Source organism: Portunus trituberculatus, chromosome 41 (genome assembly GCF_017591435.1).
Source record: "Portunus trituberculatus isolate SZX2019 chromosome 41, ASM1759143v1, whole genome shotgun sequence".
NCBI lineage: Eukaryota > Metazoa > Arthropoda > Malacostraca > Decapoda > Portunidae > Portunus > Portunus trituberculatus.
The window spans coordinates 34,514,134-34,535,855 of NC_059295.1; the positions used below are offsets into that span (position 1 = coordinate 34,514,134).

The window sequence follows — 21,722 nt, forward strand, 5'->3', positions numbered from 1 at the left end:
TTTCGGGTAACGGTGGTGAATGGTGGACGGGAAGGAGGAAGGAAGAGAGGAAGGGATGCAGGCACCATTCACACGTAAACATTATATGTAAATTAAAACTGCATTTCTTTCAGCAAAAAGGCCAGTAAATACTGTGGAAATGATGAAAGAACAATCACAGTGCATGAGACCCACAGGAAACATGTAGATACAAGCTCAGCTGAGGCTGAATCAATGCGATGAGCCACCAACTAGCAGCAGCATCCCCAACCACGACTCGTATCTCAAAATTTTGCTTGTATCTCAAAAAAAAAAAAAAAAAAAAATCGTAGCTTATCTCAAAAAAACTTATATCTCAGGTAACTCGTATCTTCAGGTACCACTGTATTTCTGAATATCCTATATTTCAACTTTATTTATTTACTTATCATTACTGTTTTGTAAGTTCTTTTTGGTTTCTTTTTGTGGACAATAAAATATATACAATATTTTCAGTTTTAATTAGCTTCACCAAAGCAACCAATTACCCAACAATGAAGAATAACATAAGAGCATAATTCTCAGGCAATGACAACCTTATTCATTATCATTATTACCCTGAAGTCATTTAAAATTATGGAAACTAATATGTTTGTATGGCTTGAGTTATAAAATCTGTATTTCTTACAAAATCCATCTAAATGAGTAGAAGAGAAGTAATAAAATTTGAGTAGATGAAGGGAAAAAAAAATCAGTCATATCCAAAAAAATGTATGTACTGATTTCTTTATATGAATTATAACAAAATAATTTATATCACCTTACTACAGAGCAATCTGCTAAGTACAAGGCCAAGTCCATGTTTCTAGATTATTAAAAGACACTGGGTATAAAGGCTTTCGCCAGAGCAAGAATTGGTGCTCCAGTTGGGATGCCTGGGAAGGGTCCTGATCCTCCAGCAATGTCCAAGTGTGTGTACTTGATGGGTTGCTTGCTGTCCTTCCCATGCTGTCACAACATGTAAAGTATTATTGTCAGAACAAGATTTACTGGAGGCATTCAGCATCCAGAACTGATGATACCATTCTTAGAAGAAGGCATTCTTTTGTTCACGCATATAGGGGAGAATGAACTGTAAATAGATCCAGTACATATATGCCAATGTACTAATTATAAAGCCTAAGTCCTTACTCATGACTAGAGAAACAATTGTATTTCACAATCATGTGCAAGAATAAAAAACAGTACAGTGCAAGGATGTACTGTAGCTAGATGTGTATTCTAATTCCTTGGTATAATTCTAAGAGAGTGCTACATGAATTGTATGCCAATTCCAGAAGCAATGTAAGTACAGAAAGATGCAGTCTATCAAACTTTGAAAGTGAATGTCAATTTTGAATTTTTTATGCAGCTTACTCGGAGAAATGGAATTATGTCTAAGAATACACATAAATGCTGATCAAATAACTACTGAAATACAACATACAAGGTGTAACACAAGTTCTTATGGATATTGGTGGAGGTGACAGTTCACATTATCGTGTCAAAAATATTCTATGTATAAATGCAGTTTAAGGCCATGTTTACCTGTGTTGAGAAATTCAAGAATGGCCAGGTTATCAAGTACACATGCATGGGTACACACACACACACACACACACACACACACACACACACACACACACACACACACACACACACACACACACACACACACACATACGTATTCAATACGTATTTAATACTCTGTGGAAAAATGGAATGCATTGGATAATGAAGTTGTTACACCACATAATGTGCATAACTTTAAGGAAAAATTAGATAAATGGAGATATGGAGACAGAACACTATGAGCCTCGCTCGAACCCTGTGCAATACAACTAAGTAAATACACACACACACACACACACACCGCGTAGTGTAGTGGTTAGCAGCTCGACTCACAATCGAGAGGACTGGGTTCAAGTCCCGGGAGCGGCGAGGCAAATGGGCAAGCCTCTTAATGTGTGCCCCCTGTAAATAGGTACGGGATGTAACTCGAGGGGTTGTGGCCTCGCTTTCCTGGTGTGTGGAGTGTGTTGTGGTCTCAGTCCTACCCGAAAATCGGTCTATGAGCTCTGAGCTCGCTCCGTAATGGGAAAGACTGGCTGGGTGACCAGCAGACGACCGAGGTGAATTACACACACACACACATACACACCTACTTATGTACTGATCTCTGGTGGTGGGCAAGAACCCCTAAGTTAAGTACAGGTATCCCTTGGTTAACGATAGGGTTACGTTTCCCAAAAACAGATCGCTAACCGAAACGATCGCTAACTGAGGGATTTGAAATTATCAACTACATACATGTATTTCGCGATGCGTAAATAAACGACACTTTCTATGTTGTTAGTTGTTATTTACACCTTTAGAATTGGTAGTACTTACCTTGAGGAGTGGATGTGATATGCGTAGTGTGTTGTTTTGTGCCCCGAGGGACACAGGGCCTTGGAGGATTAAATCTCATCATGCCCACACCGACCCAAACTCGGTCAGCTGCTTCAAACCCTTCAAATTCTTGAGAGAATACGTTTTCCAGTGGGGGTGGGTCATCCAGGCTCTCCTCATCGTCACTCAAGGTTACGGTGGATGTGAAGGATAGATTGGATGTGGGTGGAGTTGTTTTGGAGGTGGATGGAGTTGTTTTGGAAGTGGGTGGAGTTTTTCGAGGTAGCAGGACGAACTTTGAAGTACGACGAGATGACTCCTATGGAAGTAGATGGGATTGCTTTTGAGGTGGATGGGGTAGCTTGGGAGGTGGATGGAGTTGCTTGATCGGTAGATGGGGTTGCTTGGGATGTGGATGGGGTTGCTTGGGCGGTGAGTGGTTTGAAGAAAGATGAGATGACTGTCTGTTTTGCCATCCTTTTCTTTGCCTCAAATAGTTCTTTATACACTTTCATGTCATTTTCTATAGCATTAGTCACGCCATTACTTCGGTTTGGGTTGGGGTCATTCTCCTGGAGAAGATGTATGGCCTGGTTAATATGATTAAAAATCTCCTCGAAAATCTTGACGGAGAGGGTTCTTTCAGGCTCCTTGTCCTCCTCCATTTCCTCCAAAGTATTTTGTTTCTCCAACTCCATGAGGTCGTCGTTGGAGAGAGGCTCAGAATGACTGTCCAGCAGTTCTTGTACGTCATTCTCGTCCACCTCATTGAAGCCTGCCTTATGGGAGATATGAACGATGTCTTTCCTTACTGCTGTAACATCGACAGGGACTTCCTGTTTACGTTCCACGCACTCAGGCCACAAATTACGCCAACATCCATTCATTGCCGACTTGGACACCTCCTTCCATGACTCGTCGATGTTGTCGATCCCCTTTTTAATGTTATAATCCTTCCAAAATTGTTTCATGGTCGGCTTGTCAGGGGTGTCAATGCAGGCCAACAGCTGTTTCATGGTGCGCCGCTGGTAATAGGCCTTGAAAGTAGCGATGACTCCTTGGTCCATCGGCTGGATGAGGGCAGTTGTGTTTGGGGGCATAAACATGACCTCAATATTATCTGCCCAGTCATTCATGCTCTCTGGGTGGCTGGGGCGTTGTCACACAGCAAGAGAAATCTGTTAGCAATGTTGTTTTGGGCAGCATATTCTTTTAGGAATTTGGAGAGGTATCCTGTCACGTAACTTTGCATGATAACAGTCGTCATCCACCCTTTTGTTTGCCTTCCATACTACGGGCAAATATTCCTTAATATAGCCAGACAGAGCTCTTGGGTTTTGGGAATGGTAAATAAGGCATGGTTTAAGCTTAAGATCACCAGCGGCATTCCCCCCCACCAATAATGTTAACCTGTCTTTAGATGCCTTGAATCCTGGTGCCGACTTCTCCTCCTTTGCTATAAACGTTCTCGATGACATCTTCTTCCAATACAGGCCTGTCTCGTCAAAGTTTAGAACCTGCTTGGCTGAATAACCTCCTTCCTCGATGCGCTCTTTAAGCAAAGGCTTGAAGGCGTTTGCAGCGGTTGATCCGAACTCGCTGCCTCCCCACTAACCTTGAGGTTGTGTAGACTCCCACGATGTTTGAAACGTTCAAACCACCCCTTACTGGCCTTGAAGGACACTGTCTCGCCTATGTTGAATTCTGGTTTCAGGTCCTCCCACAGGCTCAGTGCCTTAGTAGTAACGAGTTGGGTAGAAAGAGGCATGCGGCGGTGTGTGTGGTCTTCAATCCATAGCCTCAGCAAACGTTCCAATTTTTCCATAATCGGTTCCCTGTTACGAGTTGTTGTGTGTTTGTGCAGGTTTGTGACTTGGTTGGCCTGCTGCTTCACTTGTACTTTTTCTGGAGAACTGTTGATACAGTTGATTGAGATAAACCAAGGGCACGAGCAATAGAGTTTACCCCTTCACCACCCTCATGACGAGTCACAATGTTCAACTTAATATCAAGGCCAATGCTCTTTCTCGATTTTTAGCCTTATCTCCCGGTGGAGAACAATCGTTGGGTCGCTTGGAAGCCATCACTAAGTTCACTTGATCACAAATAAGCACAAAAAGAAGTTTAGAGCGAGCGTGATAGAGTTGTTGTTGCACAATCAAAACAGCGGGAAAGACTGTGGTGTGTTTACTGCACGGGCCGCGGGTGGATGGAGGCGCTGCGATCGCGATTGCGATCGCGATTGCGATTGGTCAATCCGATCGTTAACCGAATTTTGGCGATCGTTAACCAAAAAATAGGGATTAATTTGGAGGGATCGTATGAGCGAAATATCGTTAAGTAGTCGATCGTTAACCGAGGGACACCTGTATTCAAGAAAGCAGTTCCTTGGGCAGGCAGAACCGTTGGAACCAGTTCCGGAACTGGTTCCACGTGGAATTGGTAGAGCCCAGCTGGTGAATACCCGCCTTGGAACTGCCAGCGCGTTACTTGATGAATACTAGGCATGTTGGCAATTCCATGGGCTGGTATTCATCAGCCCACAGAACCAGTTCCGGAACCGTTTCCTCAGAGAAATCGGTAGAGCTCAGCTGGTGAATACAGTGGAAACTCAATACTCGAACACAAAAGTTCAATTTAATACTCAAAAAAATACCTTATAGCCATACATCCACACACGTGGTTGTAAACAAAGGCTCCTGGTGTCCCCGTTCCCCCTCCGCCAATTGTGGTTTGTGTTGCCGCGGCCATCAGAATGATTGATTGATCGATTCATTTATTGTTGCATTAATAATGAAATACAACAGAGGAGGATGGACCTTGCCACCCACCCCCTGGACAATGACTGAAGGTTAAACTATCAAAAATATATAAATAGATCGTATACATAACATGAATACAAGTACTTAAGTAAATAAATACAGATATTGCACACCTTATTGCATAAATATCCTACAGTCTGGGAGCAAGCTGAGGATATTCCTTGAGTATATCCCTGAGAGTGGTTGAGTTTAGGAGATGGTCAATGAGGCTATACAAGTCATGTTGACCTTACGACCTAAGTTTAGCAATGAAAGGACATTCCATGATATAATGATTTTATCTGTAGTTTTTTCATTTATAAACTTACATTAAGACCAAAGGCTCATTAGTGGTAAAAATACTTGGTAATCAAACGGCCGCACATTTGGTCGTATACAAAGCTCTGTCATCTCCCTTCTCGCAGCTGCCACTGAACCGTTCTGATACTGTATTACTGATAATACCGGTATTACCGTAATACCAATATGCCGGTGCGCATCCTTAGTCCTATTGCAATCTTGAGAAAAACAATATTCTTCTGCGTTCTGGCAGTAGTTTTTCATTTAGAACTTATGATGACACCAAGGAGGCTTATTAGTGGTGAAAATAAGGAATCTGGTGAGAGTGCAAGTGTTAGTGAGCCATAGCACTCCATTAGTGGATTCACAGGAATCACACCAGGAGAAACTTTACAGACATTTTCATGGATGCCATGGTGACTCATCCTCCGGCATCCTCCTTCCTTTTCCCCTCCTCTTCTAAGTTATACATCACCAGCCTCCACTTACGGTATGTACAAATCAAAATTATATAAAAAAAAAAAAAAAAAACCTGAAATTTCCATAAACTTGATTTTGCTAAAATTAGAAGGAATGACCTGATTTATAGGTATCAATAGTTGATCTTTTTAATACCCAAACAGCCATTTAGAATTAATTAAGTTTGAGTACTGAGTCTCCACTGTACTAAATACCATAGTCTTGGAATTGCCAGCGCATTGCTTGACGGTGACTAGGGCAGGGTATAGTATTTCAGGATTTATTCAGAATACTGGCTGGGATGATTATACTCGTAGAATACCGAGTACTGATTCCCAGCTCTAAGAGACTTACAGTCTATGATGGATACTGAATGTGGATGGATGCACAGTTTACCTAATGATTAATCTCATCTCACACAGGATTCCTTTGATAATATACAATGTCTATTCCATGTAATTCCACACTAGAATTCTATTTTGCTGCAATGCCATTGTTTCACTAGATTTGAACGTGATATTTTTTTCAAACATCACAAATTTAAATATAATCTTGATATGTGCACCTTTAACTCAATATTCTAGAAAAATCCTTGATACCTTGGAAAAAATTATGTTACAATTTGAAAAGAAGAGTTATAGTATAATAAGCAATATAAATAAATATGAGTGTGTAGGCAGATTAGGTTTTTATTGAATCATGATAAGAATGGTCACAGGCCCCCTCTCTTTTGGGCAGGCTTTGCTCTTATGACGTAATAATGGGCGTGCAACAGTTATGTTATGAAGTCATTGGATTTTTACCAATCAGAGTACAAAGTATGCTTTGGCAACACTAAATCAGTGCCTATTACTGATCAATGACCAGCAAGAATGTAATGTTTTTACTTTATTCGTGCAATTTCTTTGAATAATGGATGCAAGGTATAAAAGATTTCATTCATCCTTAGATACTGGGGTTTGCAAAAATTCCTAAATACCATTAATAAAAATATACATATTCTAAGTAAGCACTAGATATATATTGTGATTTGTAACTTGTGTGTATCTATCATCAGTATTCATGCAGAACCATTATGGTGGAACGGAACTGGTTACTGCCCAGCTCTACTGATCACCACATACCTGACCTGAGCTAAGCCCTTAATGACCCAGCCAGATCTAACCTCTTAATGACCCAGCCATCTGAGTGAGGTCAAGGAGCACAGTTTGACCATTATCCTAGCCTGTGGCTCTGCCATTTTTTTACTGAGCAAACAATCAGATTAGAGCCTTAGGTCAATGATAACCTAACTTCCTACAGACCCCTTCTATCTTACCCAACATAAATAATCTAATGATGAGTTACCAAGATGAGAAACATTTAAAATTATTGCACGATAATAAGAATAATGCATAACACCACAGTTCAAGTTGTTTGCACTAAATGCTCTCTCTCAAATTTGATGGATGTTTAAAGCAGATTTGGGGATTGTATAAATTGTTCTAAAAATATTTAATATAGCATTATTACATAATATTTTGACCAAACTGCATGGAAGTGTCTCAAAAATATTTTGTTAAAACCTATGTCAATCCCAGGATAGCTGTAAAAATAATCACCTACCTTATCCAGACCTGAGGCTAACACCAGGAAGGCTGAAGGACTCTGGTGGCCCCTTGGAGTTTGAGTCGAGGGTTTATTGTTGCTTTGTAAGACATCCTCATATTCACTCTTTCCAACATGGAATTCATAATCTTCACGTCGAATAGTTGAAACCTGTTAAAATCCAATTAACACTCAAACTTTCAACATGGAGTAGCATCCTAGGAAAAACATACAGAGAACTAACTATAATAAAGTAAGAATGAAAACTTATAATAAAGTAAGAATGAAAGCTTATCATAAATAAGACACGTCCATTTTACCTTTTATCAACATGTACCCAATCTGTTTTCAATAATTGCTCTCACATATAAAATTTTCTGTAGTAAAAATTAATGAGATAACTTTTTATTGCCTCAATCATGTCATAAAATAAAATTCTGTGACATATCTGTTTAGATGCCCAATACTGTCCCTAAACTAACTCATTCTTGTACATCTGAAAGAAGACCTTTAGAATATTCTTATAATCTTTTTCCACATTATGCATGCCTTTTTTTCTGAGTGATCTAGCTTTTTCATTGTACCTATCCTTAAACTGCAGTTCTCCATTTTTTATTCTCTTGTAAATTTCTTTCTTCAGACCTATATTATGTCTCAACCTGTTGGTAATCTAATTAAAATTATCTATGTTTTAAATTATTGTTCTATACATGATACACAATTTTTGTCCTATCTGCAACTCTGAACAAAGTGAAGTGTCACTACGTTTTAGAGCAACTTTATGGACATACCTCCAGTGGATCAGCCACCTCTTCTCCAGCTGCCTGGATGGTGCGGGCTATGGAAGCCTGGCTGGCTGGGCCATTGTCCATGACAGCAGAGTAGCTGTTGCCATATGCGAGACAGCAATGACCAGTTAGTGTTGCAATGGTCATCAGGTGAGGGTTAACCTGCAGTCATACAAGTACAGCCTTCAGCAACAAAATTTTTATCTCCATATATGAACAGACTGAAATATTTCAGACATTACACTTCTTGTTCTTAACCATCATAATTTTGGATTAGTGATTATTACCTAGTAAACAATGGAGCTTGCTTTTTTATATTTTAAGGTATGATACTCAGATAGCCTAGGCCAATAGTTTTTAATGAAAAATGACATAAAATGTAAATAATCTGAAGAGCCCAATAAGACTAATCTCATAGTATACTAAGAACTTTGTGATATATATATATATATATATATATATATATATATATATATATATATATATATATATATATATATATACAGTGGAATCTTGGTTCACAAACGCTCTTGTGCACGAACAAGTCAGTTGATGAACAAAATTTTCTAACAAATTTTGTCTTGGTCCAGGAACAGAGTTGCTGGCTTTGGCCCGAGATGAAAGCGCACAAAGTGTCAGTTGTTCTCATAGCACCACACTGTAAAATTGTTTCTTGTGGTGTTGTTGTTTTTCTTTTTTGCATTAAATTGGCCTTTATTAAGCTTCCCAAGAAAGTGGAATATATTATTGATACTCGCAATGGTGTTAAGAAGCCAAAGCACATTACCATAAAAATAAAGAAGGTCATAACAGCAAAGAAAGAAAATGATAATACAATTTAATCCATGTAAAGGGAAAAAAAAAAAAAAGAATTTTATTACAAATGTGGAATAGTAGAAAAAAATTATTTTCAAGATGTTTTGCTGGTATGGCAAGTCTTGGAATCACAAGATTCCACAAGATGTTTGTTTGGGCCATCATATTTGTAATCACAGTTCATCACAACATGAAGGCATCTCATCTCCAGGACTGCTATTGATGCATGATAAACATTGTCAGGAAGATCAGCATAATCTGTCTTGCTTTCAGTTAGATACTCTTACTATAGCAACGATAATCTTTTATTTATTCCAGCAGAGAGACGCACAAAAGCATTTGATAGAAGATATGTGCTGCAGGGACCACAGGGTACATGCCAAGTTGCTCTCTCAAATGCAGTCCTTGGGTCTAGGAATGAATTTACTATATCTAATATTGATTCCCATGGAGAAAATAGTTTTGGTTTAAGAATGTTTTGATTCATATATATATATATATATATATATATATATATATATATATATATATATATATATATATATATATTTTGATTCATGAATGATCTTCAAGAATGAATGAAGTTCATAAACCGAGGTTCCAGTGTATATATATATATATATATATATATATATATATATATATATATATATATATATATATATATATATATAGGCAACCCCCGTTTAATGAAGGTTCACACAACGAAATTTCGCTACAACGAAGGTTTCATTTTACTACCATCTGCTCATTTAACGAATGCCAAACTCACTTTAACGAAGTTTTATCCAGGTAATTTTTTCCAAGTTTGAAAGCCCCGCCGTATCACGCAAGCCGACAAGCTTTTGAATATACTAGCAGCCGCAAATACTAAGGCCTGCCTCAGAAGAAATCCTGGGACATCTGTAGAATCAAGATCAAGATCAAGCCTCTCGTGGACAACATACACCACTCACTCCCATAACAGCATCAGCAGCAGCTCATCTTCACTCGCTCAACTTACCACCAAAACTCCTTGCAATGTGGCTTAGCATTCCTAAGAAGACCAGGAAGTCTCTTACTCTCTAAGTGAAGCTGGATATTATTCACAGACACGAGAGAGGTGAGAGAACTATAGCTTTGCTGGCCACCATCTTCACTCCATCTACTGTCTCTACTATTTTCAAGTCAGCAGACTATTAAGAAGGCTGGTGAGACTGTATCTTCGGGGGCCGCCGTGGTGCAGTGGGACCGGGCACGCTTTGTGGGCCCCATGGTTCTCAAGCGCACGGGTTCGTATCCTGGCCACGGTCCGAGGTTAGGAAGGGCATCCACTCGGGGTAACGGTTCTCAAATGCCAAAACTAAAGTCCTTCTGACTCCTCTGTCAGGAGGCACCGTCCTAGCCCAAATATAATACGGGACTGGACGTAAACCGAAAAAAAAAAAAATTAAATAAAAAAAAAAAAAAAAAACTATCTTCCTTACAAGCTAAAAGAACTACCTGAACTCGTGACTCTACAATGGATAAAATGGAAAGCCTTGTGGAAATGTGGTACACAAGTTTTGTATGCGGTACAATGATGCGCCCTTTGTTTACATTCCACAGGTTGCCGGTTGGTGTCTTTCCCATTTCACTCTCCCTCCCTTCGTAAATTTAAGATCATCAACATTATAAAGCTACGTACATACATACATTAGTGTACATTATAATGACTTAAATTAAATTTAACTGCTTAAATGTTAAACTTCATAATTTTTACTTTCATGAAACCTTTCACCGTACTATGATGCACTCTCGCTTTGCTTACTCTCAATGGAAGTTCAAGTCAGGGGTTAAACTTGTTATAATCGGTTCGCTTAACGAAGTTTCGCTTAACGAAGTTTCGCTTAACGAAGTGTTTTTTTTAGAAACATAACCCCTTCGTTAAATAAATATATATATATATATATATATATATATATATATATATATATATATATATATATATATATATACAGTAATACTTCGCTTAACGAACGTTCGTTTAACGAATTTCCGGTTTAACGTACTATATAAAGTTAGACCAAAAAGTCCGCATAACGTACAACCACATCCGTTTTAGCCGAATTTTCTGGGTTTGAATTTGCCGGGTGAGGACATAACGCAGTAGCTTCGTTGTGATTGGCTGGCTCCCCGCCTCTGTCTCTAGCGCTCCTGGAGCTGAATCCAAGATTCTTTAACAACGTCAGAGCAACCTCTTGCAGCGAAATGGCATTCATGAACGCTTGGAGGGACGGTGACAAGGTTGCTATCAGGTTGCTCTGAGGTTGCTCGAAACACCACCTCTCGAGGTTTTGTTACTGTCATATATATATGCATTTATGTTCACAAAACAACATTTCTATTAGCTTTTTACAAACCTTGCCCCCAAGAAAGTATTGTTTTGTAATGCATAAAGTGAAATCTTACATGGAATACCAAAATATAAAGCAGAGATGAGATGAGCTACTGACGAAGCAGGAGACTTGCGGCCAGTCGGCCGCTTTTTTTTCTTCTTGTGACCCTTTTGCCTGCGTGTTACTTTCATCATGATGTTTATGTTTTCACTCCTCTATTGTCTGCTATAATGGATATCATATCTTAGTATTCATATATGCTCATGCCACGAGGATAACCTTGACTCCGTGGCACTGAGTGATAATGAATTATTAATGAAATACCACGGTATTTCATTAATAATTCACTATCACTCAGTGCCACGGAGTAAAGGTTATCCTCATGGCATGAGCGTATATGAATACTAAGATATGATATCCATTATAGCAGGCAATAGAGGAGTGGAAACAAATATCATGGGGAAAGACAACACGCAGGCTAAAAGAGTCACAAGAAGAAGAAGCGGCTGAGTCACCGTGAGTCTCCCACTTCGTCTGTGGCTCATCTCATCTCTGCTTTATTTTTTGGTATTCCATGTAAGATTTCACTTTATGCATTACAAAACAATACTTTCTTGGAAGCAAGGTTTGTAAAAAGCTAATAGAAATGTTGTTTTACTTGTTACTTACTTGTTACTTGTGGTGTTTGTTCAAGGCTCCACTCCACTCAGCAGAGCCTCCCTCAAAAACAACTAGCATCTATAATTGTCTTTGATTTCCATGCCATTAAAGTCATAAACTTCCTTGAACAAATATGTCTTCAATTTCTTTTTGAAGATATCGATCCTGGCACAACCTTTAACATCACTCAGGAGTTTATTGTAAATCCTTGGTGCGCATCTTGCAAATGCTATGCATCCCATGTCAAAGTTATTTCTTGGCTCATGTAGTCTGTATGGGTTTGCATCGTGTTTGCAGTATCATATTCACTCAGCCATGTTTCAGTCAAAGCAAGAATATCCAGATTTTCATCATTAATTAAAGTTCTGATTTCTATTGTCTTGTTTCCAACTGACTGAACATTTAATAAACCACATTTCAACATAGAGCTCACAGCATTAGTAGCCATGATCTGTAATATTTCTGATCCTGTCAATCTCACTTTCCAACACAACACAACAACTATTATTCGCCGAGTGGTCAGTATTCTGTTTCTTAAACATGACACAGTTTATACATTTTTTCTCTGTAGATATGCAATCCTTGGACTTGTGGTTGCCTACACATTTAAAGCAAACGGGATACTCACCATTTTTCTTGGCATTGCAGTTTGCCTCAATATGACCATACCTTTGACAATGGTAACAGATAAGTGCATGATACCTGTCACGAACCTGGTAGACTCCCAACTCAAGCTTAATCTTGTCTTGATGCTGATGTAACAGCTGTCTTATCATTAGATCACATTTCATGATGTAATGAACTGTGCCCCCTGCTGCTGGTTTGCAAAAAATATTCTCGATCTTTGACTTGATATCAGGAACTGCTTGAAGGTAGCCATTTCTTGCAATGATTGTATCAATGATACTTTCCTTATTCTCTTCCTTATGGACATTACATAGCATTATCTTGGGTTTAATTTTCTGAACAGATTTAGTTGTCAACTTTTCAACATTCTCCAGTTTCTGGGCTGCCTCATTTCTCAGACTCTCATTGGCAAAATTCATCACTATTTTTTTTTTTTTTTTGCCATCATTAGCAAACTTTGTATCATTAATTTGCATTCCATCCAAAGCATGAGAAACTTCATTCTTCAGATTTGCTTCAGAATCCTGAGTTACCCCTACAACAAGCAGGTTCTTTTTCATCCTCCTCTTCCTCTTCACGTCCAGCCAAGGCGTGGAATGTTCCGAGTCAGCAGTATTCAGTGACCCAGTGACCCCCGTCAAGCCTTCTGTTGCCTCATCGACCTTGATACTTATCTCTTCCATTCTTGCCATCTTATTATCAACTATTTCCATCATTTTGTCAGCTCTTCAAATCAGACTTAAATTCCTCAACATCATTGATGAATTTCTTCAGAGTCGACACCTCAGTGAAGCAAACATCACACAGATACCTCATGTTGCAGATATTTTCAGATTTAATCCCTGCCAAATTCACACATTTTGTATGAGCCCACCGGTTACACAGACAACACTTAATGAACTTTGCTAGGTCTCTAGAATCAGAGCTACACCTATAACAGGACGAAGGCAATAATGCTAAAATGGCATATTTCTCCACCATCTTAGAGTCTTCCACTCCTTTTCACTTTTTTTCTATCTATCAACAACACTTTCCATAAATGTTCCTGTTTTTTCCTTCACAGGACATTCATACACCACTGTGTTCACTGAGAAGTCAGTGAGAACCTTTTTTCATGCAATAATATGCATGAAAAAGCGGAGCACCACTACAGAACTAGCAAGTATATGAGCGCGCACCATGTGTCAACACAAAACACCATGTGTTTTGTGAACATAAATGCAGAATGTGAGAGAATTTGTACGTAGCTCCTCTAACTTCCAATGACTCATATGACATCATATAAGTAGTGGTACACCGGTGGCCCAATATGCTGTCAAACATATATATATATATATATATATATATATATATATATATATATATATATATATATATATATATATATATATTTTTTTTTTTTTTTTTTTTTTTTTTTTTTTTTACCCATGTGGTATGTTGGGGACCAGCCCAGAAAACATACCCCTATTTCCATTATTTCCTATGGGAAAATTACGTCCGCTTAACAAATTTTCGCTCTGAACAGCTTTGACACCCCTATTCTGTTCATTAAGCGGAGTATTACTGTATATATATATATATATATATATATATATATATATATATATATATATATATATATATATATATATATATATATATATATATATATATATATATATATATATATATATATATATATATATATATATATATATATATATATATATATATATATATATATATATATATATATATATATATATTTGCTTAGCCCTAGTCCACATTGTACATTTAAGTGTCAGGTAATGTGTCTAATACCCACAAATATATGAGTTTCCGGCTTGTTAAATAATGAGTGGATTCATATGTTATATCACTTTAAACACCAAAATTTTATATTAACTAAACTAGTACAAGTACAATGAAAATATGCAATTCAGCATAAGTCTTCATTCCTTTAAACATTTCATGGAAATCTACCAACACCCACCTCTTTGACAGCTTTTTCTTTCATGAGACACAACACATCGGCCATGGCCATCCGTCCCTCTGCATCAGTGTTGCCAATTCGAATCCTTACTCCAGCACGAGAAGTGATGATCTCATCAGCCACATAGCATTCTGATCCCACACTGTTCCGGACCATTGTCATGGAGCCAATTACCTGTTGTGAAAGTGACATAGCTTTTCAAGTATGAAAAGATGTTACAGCAGTAAGATTATGATAAGTTATAAAAATAGAATGCTCATTTTACTGAATAATTCTATAATTTCATATACCTACATATTAAGAAATACAAATAATCTTTCTTTTTATGAGGGCCCCAGAACCATACAGGCTCAAGGACCATGTTTTAAAAACTGAGAAAAATACATATAAAGTTTATGAACAATAACTCCACTTCTAAGAAAGATTTTGATTTCAACCGAGTTTCAGACAAAAGCCTTGCTCTTCAGAATTTTTTGATCAAGATTGAAAAAGAAAGTAGAGTGTGTTTTTGCACTAGCATGTAAAATGTAACCCCCATACCTCAAATTTTTGTACATTTCATTGCATGACTTGTGATATAAACTTTGATAAAATTTTAAACTGAAGTACATAATTAATTTTTTTTACACCTTCCTGGTATCACAATAAAAAAAGAGCATATTATAACAATCATAATGATAACAATAATAATAATAATAATAATAATAATATTATTATTATTATTATTATTATTATTATTATTATAACAATAATGTTAACAATAATTATAATAATAATAATAATAATAATAATAATAATATTATTATTATTAATATTATTATTATTATTATTATTATCATCATTATTATAATAGTAATATTGATAATAATACAATAAACTACATAAATGAATATCATAAGCTAAGTATATTAAAAAACAGGAGAAAACACAAGTATTGGTACTACATACTACAATACAATAGTTACTTAAAAGAAAGCAATAAAGTGAAGGATGATTAATGAGATGTTAGATCAAGTCATTAAAAAAATTAACTTAGTTATGATGGTAAAACAAAGGATTAATAGGTGACACTTGTTAGTCAAAACAAAAGACTGAGTATGAATAAGTTCCACCACCTTGAATTCTGTGGCATCATGCATGAGGGCAAAATGGTCAAGACTATACATAGCAGCACTGTGATAGGCTCAGGGTGACGCGTTTCTTATGGAAAAAAATACTGAATGGACAAGAGATGGTAATGGACTGTGCTGTATGCTCTCATTGGCTGAACTCCTGCTAACTTTGACCATATCTGGTTAAAAATAGACACGCCACTGGACTCAACCACCACGTGCTTCTCAAAATGATAGGTCATGAGTTCAACGGCTTCTACATGATTTTCAACTTTATTGAAGTAGAAAAACAGTATTGGGAAAAAAAAAAAAAAAAAAAAAAAAAAAAACAGACAAAGGAAGAGTTGCCAATTCCACAGATATGAATATCTAAAAAAATTGAGGAGACAGCACTTAAAGACCCTGTCATTCTGAGGTCCTCATATATTCTATTGTACTACAAGGAAATTCACCTAGGAGTATAAAATTGGAGAAAATAGAATACATGACTCAAGATAAACAGTAATGCCTAAGAGTCTAATTCAGTTTTCGGATATTAAATACTCCTTTATTAAATAATCTGACAAAGTAAAAATGGACAAAAGCAAACAAGACAGTGCTTCAGGGTTTGCCAGTGGGATTAACTGCAGATACAGGCCATTCTTGAGTATGTACAATGACTAGAATGGTGTTGAATTATGAATGCAAAGGTTTTGTACAGGATTGCACTGTTATAAAAGTATGGAGATCCAGTACATCTATATCAGATCTATATACCATGTATCTCTTAATCTTCATCCAGCCATTTCTAATTCTCACTACTATATTAGTAGCATAGCCTCCTACACAAATCACATATCCTACATAAAAAACATCTCAGTACTTAAATACTCTTAAGCTTAAAATGTTTTATTTCTTCTTTACTATTACTATAATTATTGTTCCACTTCCATGAATGTACTGTATAAACATTATTTAAAACCATCATAAAACTACCCTAAATACTAAAAGCAGTGAAAATGTTCTCCTAATTTTCCTAATACACTATAACAACTAACAACACACATACCTTCAAATTGGGCGGCTGCAGTTTATTGAGGATCTGCATGAAACCTGCTACAGCTGCTGAGCCACACTTGTCCCGGTGCATACCAGCCATAACACCTCCGGCCTTGATATCAGCTCCACCAGTGTCATAAGTAACTCCCTTTCCTACTAGCATCAGAGTGTGCTCTATAGGGCCTGACCCCACATAGGTGAGGTGAATCACACGCCCACGATGACGTGCTACCCCTGTAAAAGACAAACATGGCAGTGTATTAAAAGTATGTATTACAGTTCAAATTGTAATGTGTCTATTTGTTGTTTTTATTTCTACATATTTTCATAAATTTCATACATGTATAACAAATTGAAGAGTGTGGGTACATATTGTCATACATTCAGGACAATGCAAAGGTAACACTATGGTACAATGTTGCTTTCCTTATATAAAAGTGTGAAGCCTGGAAATGAATAAATATCAGCTCACTAGACTGAAGGATTTTAGATTTCACGTGTGCTCAGTTTTTTATTTAAATCAAGGCCAACCACAGTATAAACATGTAATCAATGATTTAATGCATGTTACATCACTAAGGCACTTTCGTAACTATAAAGACTGAAAACTAACATTATATAATTTGTAAAATTGTCTGCAAGGTTAGTACATTATTTACTAAAAGACCATGGTGACAATACATATTATGCTTAATGATAATGATAATATACATTCACAGTTCTCCATAGATGTTTTTCAAATTATAACTACAAATGATCTCTAATGAAACATTACACCATATATGAGGTGCAATCAAAAAAGTTCCAAGGTTGTTTCCAGCACAAACAAAGCACATTATGCATATGAAATAATGTAAGACATCAACTTTAGTAACTCAGTATGCAACATGGTATTAAGATTTTATCTTTTCACGTCCTGGCCTATAGCGCCTGTAGGCAACTTGAAGAGTATTGGAAGCGCCGTTAAACTTCCACCCCTTAATGGCACAGGTAATTTTATTTATAGTGGTACCCATATTAAGGCCCATATCACCACCCAAGTGCATCTTTGGTGTAACCACCTAAAGCCTGGGTATCATGGTGACATGTAGGTAACTTTAAACCACTCAACAAATGGCAAAGTTTCAAGGCTGTATTTGGTGGGATTTGAATCTACATGTGGACGCCTGCCCAATCCTACGCTCACCACCTTATCCAATATGCTCCCACCTCCCTTATCACTACTACTTCCTGTATTATGCTCTATCCAATTTCACAAAGGATTTCAAACTTGAACACAAAGTAAATATCTAATTCAGTTTCACTCCAGAAATTGGCAAGAGATCTCTAAAATAATGAAATAGCATATAACAATGAAAAGGTGTGAGATATTTGAGAGGCATTCACACACCAAGGGAGACAGCTTCACATTGTAAAGGACAACTATTCACAAGCACAACCACAAAGTGTTGAGAAAAATTTTATAACTATCAGATCAGAGCTGTCAGTACATCATATGAAATAGTTCACATACTATTCATGTCTAACTTTAACTTGCACCATGCCTAACTGAATTCACACCTAGGCTTTGGCTGAACTTCAAGTGGAAATAGCACTAAAGTCTGGAAGAATTTCTATCAACTTATTCAGGATAACCCAACTCTTACATAAAAAATTAGTTGGTGGTGAGAAATGGTTTTATAACTACGATCCACATACCATACACAATATTTCATATTGAAAGAGCTTGTTCTCTCTAGAACTAGAGAAGGCTGGCAGGTCAGGAGTGTAACAACCAAAAGATTCTTTTAACCATGAGTTTAAGTTGTTCTATGAGATTTGAGGGAGATCATATTACGTGATATATAGCACAACAGAAACTGGATGCTCCATCATGACAATAGGCCTTCTTTCAATACAAAGGTACTAAGTAGACCAACATGATCATCCCTCCCAATATCATCCATTTGCCATATTTAACATACAAACTACTACTTTCCAACATGATGGCCAAATCAGAGGGTCACTATTTTGACAATGTGGAAGAGATCTAGCATGGCATTCAAAACACTCTATGAACAGGACTTCTTGGCAACATTTCAAGTATGACACAAATGCTAAAATTGATAAATTTGTTACAAAGTGAATACCTCAAAAAGAATGATGATGAAATTAAAATTAGATAATGCTTTTGTCTTTCAAAGATGTACCCTAGAAACTTTACATTACATTTCATACCACAAACTATATCAGTAACAGTAAAGTTCTTTATAATTACCTTTAGCACATCTATTGACAGCTGAAAAAAGAGGGAACTCGCGGCAGAGTGTTGCATCATCTGACACTACGTTCACAGTCACACGGCTCCCCTCAAACACCTTCTTAACGTAATCCTCCACTCGGGGAGCGGCCATGCGCTCAGGGTCAGAGCCTCCTATGTCACGTGCAACAAACCTTGGAATTGCACACAATGTATCAAAATGTCTATATAAAAATTATAATATCTATAAATCTACTACTGACCTATTTACAAATCAAGGAGAGGATGGGCTGTATCATCTACTTCAGCATGACAAGCCCATTTAAATTTTTTGACTTCTCAATATACAGTTTTTAACAAACTCATGTATCTTTTTCTTGACCAGTTATGCCCTCGCTTCTAAGTAAACCACAATAATATCATATCCCCCTAGTAAATATATACGTATACATATATGTAATTCACCTACAAACATAAAAATAATAAGATCTTCTGACCAATCTGACCAAATGTGACCTTGTATTATATTGAACAATGTATTCAATGATCTCATTTTAGTCAAACTCAGCAAAAAAAAAAAGAGTAATAATCTAGTATGATTCCTCTCATATCACCACTGGTCTTCAAATTCTTAAAAGGCTATTTCAAAATGCCACACAAAACCATAGCAAAAACAAAGATATTTTCTTTCACGTAAACACTCATATGAAATATAAGAAATCTAAGAACAATACTTTAACAGATATTTATATGATACTAAAACAAGATAAACAAAGTAAAAGATACAGCAAAAAACAATTTCATCCATCATGAGTTCTATCTTTGAAGGAATATTTGAAACTTACTATAATATTTTTGTCTTTATTTCAATACACCTTAAAACAAAAACAGATTCTACTCACCTTCCACTCTCTAGGGCAACTGCCAATTGAACAATCTTGCTGCTACCCACAAAACCAAGCACTGATGTCTTTGTGGCCTTCTTTGGCACATCCTCTCTGATCTTAAACAGGAATGAATACAAAACAATGAAACTACAAAAAAAAAACTAAAATAAAACTTTTCTTACCACTATTCCATTTGTACACAAATTCATTTGTACCCAATTTTTTTTCTTCGCTCTGCAGATAACACCTCTTCTGAGAATTCATTCAATAAGGTGGTACTGACAAAAGTGTCTCCTTTTATTTCTAGTAACAAGATTATCTCAACCAGAAAAAAAGAAATCTTTATGATGTGGGGAAGCAGCTGCCACACACCAATAAGAAAAGCACCTACCTCAAGAGGTACATATAAAGCACGCAGAGCACCCAGCAGTGTCACCAGGTCAGCCTGAGGAAAGGCCTGATCAGGGCCACGTACAAGCAGAGGCCTTCGCATTCCTACTTTTAAGGCTCTGTAAAGGTACTACAGTTAAGTTTCATTGGTAATGTATTTCATATTATACTCTTTCTCTGAATAACAATAAAAACCAATTCAAAACAATTTTGTTTTCTATCCTGGTCCTACCTAATGCTACTTTAACTGTTCTCCTGAACATGCAACAAATTATAATCAGCAGATACAGGTGACTCTTGTTTGATTTCACAGGTTCCATTCAGAGTTAATTTTATAAACAAATAAGAGATACTCATGAAGTATCCTATATCAGAAAGGTCACCATGCCACCAGGCCAAAACCAAGATAATCTGTTGAGGTCTCAAGTTTGGCCCAGGAGTGGATGAGTTGTCTAGTCAGTGAGATCGAAACTCTATACAAGGAGAGAATAACCTTTATGTCTAGCCAAACATCAATGCAGGTACAACATACTGTTGAACAATATTCCCTGATATAAGAGTTGGCCATCTAGAATGAGTTGTCATTAAATTCAGACTTACATAAATCCCACTTAAGACGGACCTGAATAAGCCAGAAATTGGATAAGTCAGACACTTTCAGGAAGGCATTTTTTGTCCGTTGTGAGTAATTTTAAGCCTATTTGCTTATATACTGGATAAAATATCTTTTTTTTTTTTAATGTAGGGAAGAGGGCCAGCCAAGGGCAAAAAAAGAAAAGATTAAAAAAAAGGCCCACTTGAGTGCTGGCTCTCTAGAAAGTGGAAAAGTGTCAGCTAAAATTAGGGAGCAAATGCCTTGATACCTCCCTCTTAAAAGAGGACAGGTCTTAGGAATTTGGAAATACAGATGCAGGAAGGGAGCTCCAGAGTTTACCAGTGAAAGGGATGAATGATTGAGAGTACTGGTTAACTCTTGCATTAGAGAGTTGGACAGAATAGGGATGAGAGGAAGAAGAAAGCCTTGTGCATTGAGGCTGCAGGGGGAGGGGAGGCATGCAGTTAGCAAGATCAGTAGAACAGTTAGCATGAAAATAGTGATAAAAGATAGAAAGAGATGCAACATTTCGCCGGTGAGAAAGAGGCTGAAGACAGTTAGTCAGAGGAGGGGAGTTGATGAGACGAAAAGCTTTTGATTCCACCCTATCTAGTAAAACTGTGTGACTGGAACCCCCAAACATGTGAAGAGTACTCCATACATGGGTGGATAAGGCCCTTATACAGAGTAAGCAGTTGGAGGGGCA

The 21,722-nt window shown here is 37.1% G+C and overlaps 1 protein-coding gene across 3 annotated transcripts in view; it reads right to left on the bottom strand.

Annotated features, from left to right (window-relative positions):
* Positions 1–463: 463 nt before the first annotated feature.
* Positions 464–21,722, bottom strand: part of LOC123516813 (putative aminopeptidase W07G4.4) — a 56,366-nt gene continuing 35,107 nt past the window's right edge. For all 3 annotated transcript variants that reach the window (XM_045276499.1, XM_045276500.1, XM_045276498.1), the window contains exons 4-11: positions 20,423–20,540; positions 20,047–20,147; positions 19,163–19,338; positions 16,916–17,139; positions 14,756–14,929; positions 8,327–8,485; positions 7,554–7,706; positions 464–966 (exon numbers count right to left, since the gene is read on the bottom strand). In XM_045276499.1, coding sequence (XP_045132434.1) covers positions 832–966; positions 7,554–7,706; positions 8,327–8,485; positions 14,756–14,929; positions 16,916–17,139; positions 19,163–19,338; positions 20,047–20,147; positions 20,423–20,540 — 1,240 coding nt within the window. In that variant the 3' untranslated portion in view covers positions 464–831. The remainder of the gene's footprint in view (positions 967–7,553; positions 7,707–8,326; positions 8,486–14,755; positions 14,930–16,915; positions 17,140–19,162; positions 19,339–20,046; positions 20,148–20,422; positions 20,541–21,722) is intronic.